The sequence below is a fragment of the Lycium barbarum genome, chromosome 3 (assembly GCF_019175385.1).
Source record: "Lycium barbarum isolate Lr01 chromosome 3, ASM1917538v2, whole genome shotgun sequence".
Taxonomy (NCBI): Eukaryota; Viridiplantae; Streptophyta; class Magnoliopsida; order Solanales; family Solanaceae; genus Lycium; species Lycium barbarum.
In genome coordinates, this window is record NC_083339.1 from 66,119,489 (window position 1) to 66,123,491 (window position 4,003).

At 36.3% G+C, this 4,003-nt stretch overlaps 1 protein-coding gene across 1 annotated transcript; it reads right to left on the reverse strand.

The window, feature by feature from the left end:
* Positions 1-1,780: 1,780 nt before the first annotated feature.
* On the reverse strand, positions 1,781-2,475 carry LOC132630934 (uncharacterized). Its single transcript, XM_060346514.1, has 2 exons — positions 2,393-2,475; positions 1,781-2,288 (listed from the first exon to the last, which is right to left on the reverse strand). Exons 1-2 carry the CDS (start codon positions 2,473-2,475, stop codon positions 1,781-1,783), a joined length of 591 nt encoding a protein of 196 aa, XP_060202497.1.
* Between the last annotated feature and the right edge of the window lie 1,528 nt (positions 2,476-4,003).

A 4,003-nucleotide genomic window follows, 5' to 3' on the forward strand; every position in this document is an offset into this window, starting at 1 on the left:
CAGATTTTTAATTTCTAAACTAGAACTAATCGGTTATAAATTTTACTTAGTATAAGAATGTTGTTGGAAATTAGGAACTACTTAATTGTGGTGTTAAGTAAAAATTAGTGGCAACAATGAGCCAATATGAACATTAACATGCCATGTCCAAAAGATGACTCAAAGTCATCTAAAATAAGGCTATTATGGAAGACATACAAATATGGATTTAAATGTAGATTCATCCACAACATTTTCATCATATTGTGGACAACTAAATTGGAAGAAAAATACATGTGAATTTCGGCCAAGGTGTCTAAAAAAGAAGACATCTATGTGAGGCATGCATTTGAATATGGAAGGCATCTATTACTTTATAAAAGCATGCATTATGTTATGAAGACACACATGTTAGGAAGAATCCTTGCACACTTAAATATTGACATTCATCTTTGTATGATTGCAATGGACAAAGGTTAGTGTATGAATCATCCACTACACATGTAATTGTCTTGTAAACAATTAAATGGAAAGAAGAAGAAAGGGAACAAAGGGGGAAGTTCAGCCGAAAGTTAGAGAAAACAATTGAAATTTTGTGTAAAGTTAATTGAGTGCTCAATGTCATGAGTGGAGCATGTGTTGTGTCCAACTTGTAGGAATCATAATTTAACCAAATAATGACTAAGGAATCAGCCATTACATTCATTTTCAACTTCACAACAAAGAAAGAAAACCTAGAGGGAGAGAAGGGAGAGCTCATGGCCAAAGGGCTGATTTTGGAGCTCCTTGTGTGTTGATCAAAAAAATATTTCTTCAAGCATTTCAACCCTTTAGAAGGTCCCTATAAACGTGAAGATAGTCTTTGGAGAAACAAGAACCATAATCATTTCAATTCACAAACTCTAGCCAAGTTGAAAAGTCGGATTGTCAATGTAAGATCTAACTTTCTTTTACATGTGTTAAGGGTGATGTAGATGTGTGAATATAAGTTTCATGCATGAAATGATGTGTGTTGATGTTGGGACATGATAGTAGACATGAACATATATCTATGTTGATGTTGAAGTATGGTTGTAACTTGATGAACATGAATTGCATGCATAAGATCATGAATGTTGGTGTTGGAATGTTGATGTGGCCGTAGGGACTGTTTTAGTGGCCATGGTGGACTGATTTTCTTCAATAATTACACTACAAAAAAATGGGTTTTAGCGACGGACTAAATCCGTCGGTAAATAGCATATATCTGTTGCTAAACCAATATAGCTACAGAATAACTACAGAATTGAATCCGTCGGTAAAATCCTCGTAGCTAGCCATTTGCCGACAAAACAAATGAATCCGTCGCTGGATTAACGACGGATTGGTGACAGATTTTATTTGTTGCCAATATGAGCGACGAATGAAATCCGTCGCGATGTTAATAATTTCCGTCGCTAATTATATGAGTTATTTCATCGTTTCTTCTAAGTGGCGACCAATAGTTTTTGTCGCTAATTCCGTAGCCAATTCTTTTAATATACACATTTCTGCATTCCTTTTGGCGATGAAAATAATTTGTTGCAACATTTGAAAACCGTCGCAAATCTTTTTTATTTTTTATTTTATATAATATTTTAAATACACCTGTCCAAGCATATATTAGATACCCATGTAATAAATTAATTAATAGAAACTAATATTCTACAAGGTCCAAAATACATAGCTGAATGCAAAATAAGTTTGGAGCATCCACAACGATAATATCCAAACCGAAAAATCCAAAATCATATGCAACATCCATAAAGTCCAAATAACAAAACTAACAACCATAAAGTCCAAACCACAAAACTAAGTAATGAGAGACTGGAGAGCCATGATCATCATCAGAAACCGATGCATGAACTTGATCAATGTTGGCAGTAGCTGGAGCTGAAACTATAGGTGCCATAGATGGTGGATGGTCATTAGGAGTGTCCTTCTGAGAAGAGACTGAAGGATTCAATCCATGTACCCGCTCAACAATAATAGGAAGCAAGTGATCAGTCAGTGCAGGAATTATGCTATCAGTCAGTGCAGGAATTAATCGCGTCACTAACTCATCCAAAGTTCCCGTCGCTGCTGGTTGAGCATTCAGACGTGGTACTGAGGATGTAGCATCAGATGCAGAAGAAGGACGAAGATTCGGCCCATAATATAAGTGTGCTTGAGATCCAAGACCATATATTCTTCTTTTCTTTACCCCTCCTACGGCTTCGTAATAGGCTTGACATTGATCAACTTCAGATTGAGTTTGTGACTGATTTTGTAGTATTTCTTGATATTTTTTCCTGTAAAAGAGAGTGATAATTAGTTAAACTCATTTCACTAATAGTAAGCACATGTACGAGAACCATTAAATACAGCAAGAATAATGCCCTGAAAGCTTCAATACAATTCAAGATATCTCTGTCTCACTGTCTCACTGAAGGCTACTGATAATGCAGTTAAAAGGTTTGGAGTGAATTTATCTTCCATCTGTAGCAGCTGTACTACTAATCACTATGAGGAGACTAGTTACCATCTGTTTAGTTGTGGTTATATTGCTAATAAAGTTTGGACTTTCTTCTGCAATTCATGTGGAATTAATCTGATCCATGGACAGGTTAATACAAAAAGCTATGAAGTGGTGGTTGGCAAAGCCTAAAAATGAGGTTCATAAAACCATTTTACAATGCTTACCAACTGTCATATGCATTCTAGCTGATCTTGTGCAGCAGCTACATATGGCCTGGTACAGCAATTTACTGCAGCATGTGGCAGCCTAAAAATGCTGGAGTACAGGAAGTATGCTAGCACAATACTGCAGTTTACAGCAGCCAGGAAGCACAGCTGCACTTGGTGTGGTCTAGAATCAAAGCTACAGAGCTGTTGGTTCTCAGGTGAGTTTACAACTGGAGGAAGGAACTACAAGAAAGTTGTCACTGATTCATTTTAGCATTTGCTGCTGTTGGAAGTTGCAGTAAGTCATGCAGAAACAAGGATTTTGCTTTGGAGGAAAACTTGGCAACTTGTAAAACAGCAGCAAATGCTAAAATGCTTTGCAGCAAATCCTTTTGTTATCAGGGTCGTCCCACTAATATTATTAGATGCTTTATGTACTATATCAGGGTTGTCCCGCTAAATAATTTACTGAAATATGTGCAACGACATGCAGACAGTATAACCTATCAAACTAACAAATAAGTGGCCATATACATGCGTGTTCCCTCATGTACATATCACAATACATATATATAGCTAATATCTTTCCTAGCATGAGAAAATATTTTAGTGGTCAAAATTTCAATATAATCTTTAGAGGTCTACTGATTTTTGTATCCAATCTTCGTTGAACACATCCAATCTATGCAAAAACAATCAATTATTGGGATCGATTATACCCATTCGATTCATATTAAACAGGTAATATCGACTTATAAACGTATTCAAATGTAATCTGAAATACAAATATTAAATTTTTTGTTTTTGACTTTATGTAAAAAATACATCAACTCAGATCTGGTGCAGCTAAATGCAACACCTGTTTTGCTGCTGGTAACCAGGAGGGTATATAAAAAATAAAAAAATAAAAAATGGGGGGGGGGGGGGGAGGGGGTTCAGATGCAGAGAAGGCTGGAGGTGGTGACAAGAAAGGGGCCTATTTGCAGCATGGAAAGGCACAAGGTGCTCTTGCAGCCTTGTTTGTTGGAAGAAATGGGCAAAGTTGGTCAGGAGAATTAAGCAAAACGAGGCAAATCTATTCTTTACAGAATTTCTCAAGATCGTAAGGAATACAAAAAATTTCACCAATTCAAACATTAGGTGAGGTAAAAGAAACCACAGGTCACATTAGGACTTCCCAAAGTGGCTATAAACTTAGTTATGTTCATTTTAGAAAGGTTAAACCTGCTAACTTTAGGCAAAAAAGGGCAGAACCGAGAAGTGCTTTGAAATACTTTCCTTAATCAATGAATCCCACATTTACCATTTGGAATTACTAGCCTTGTCACGGGAGGATCATGTT

Bases quoted from the DNA above. Each gene is read 5' to 3' on its own strand.
- LOC132630934 (XM_060346514.1), bottom strand. From the start codon at position 2,475: ATGGAAGATAAATTCACTCCAAACCTTTTAACTGCATTATCAGTAGCC. The intron at 2,289-2,392 runs GTATTGAAGCTT...TCTCTTTTACAG, and splicing joins AGACAGAGATATCTTGAATT to GAAAAAATATCAAGAAATAC.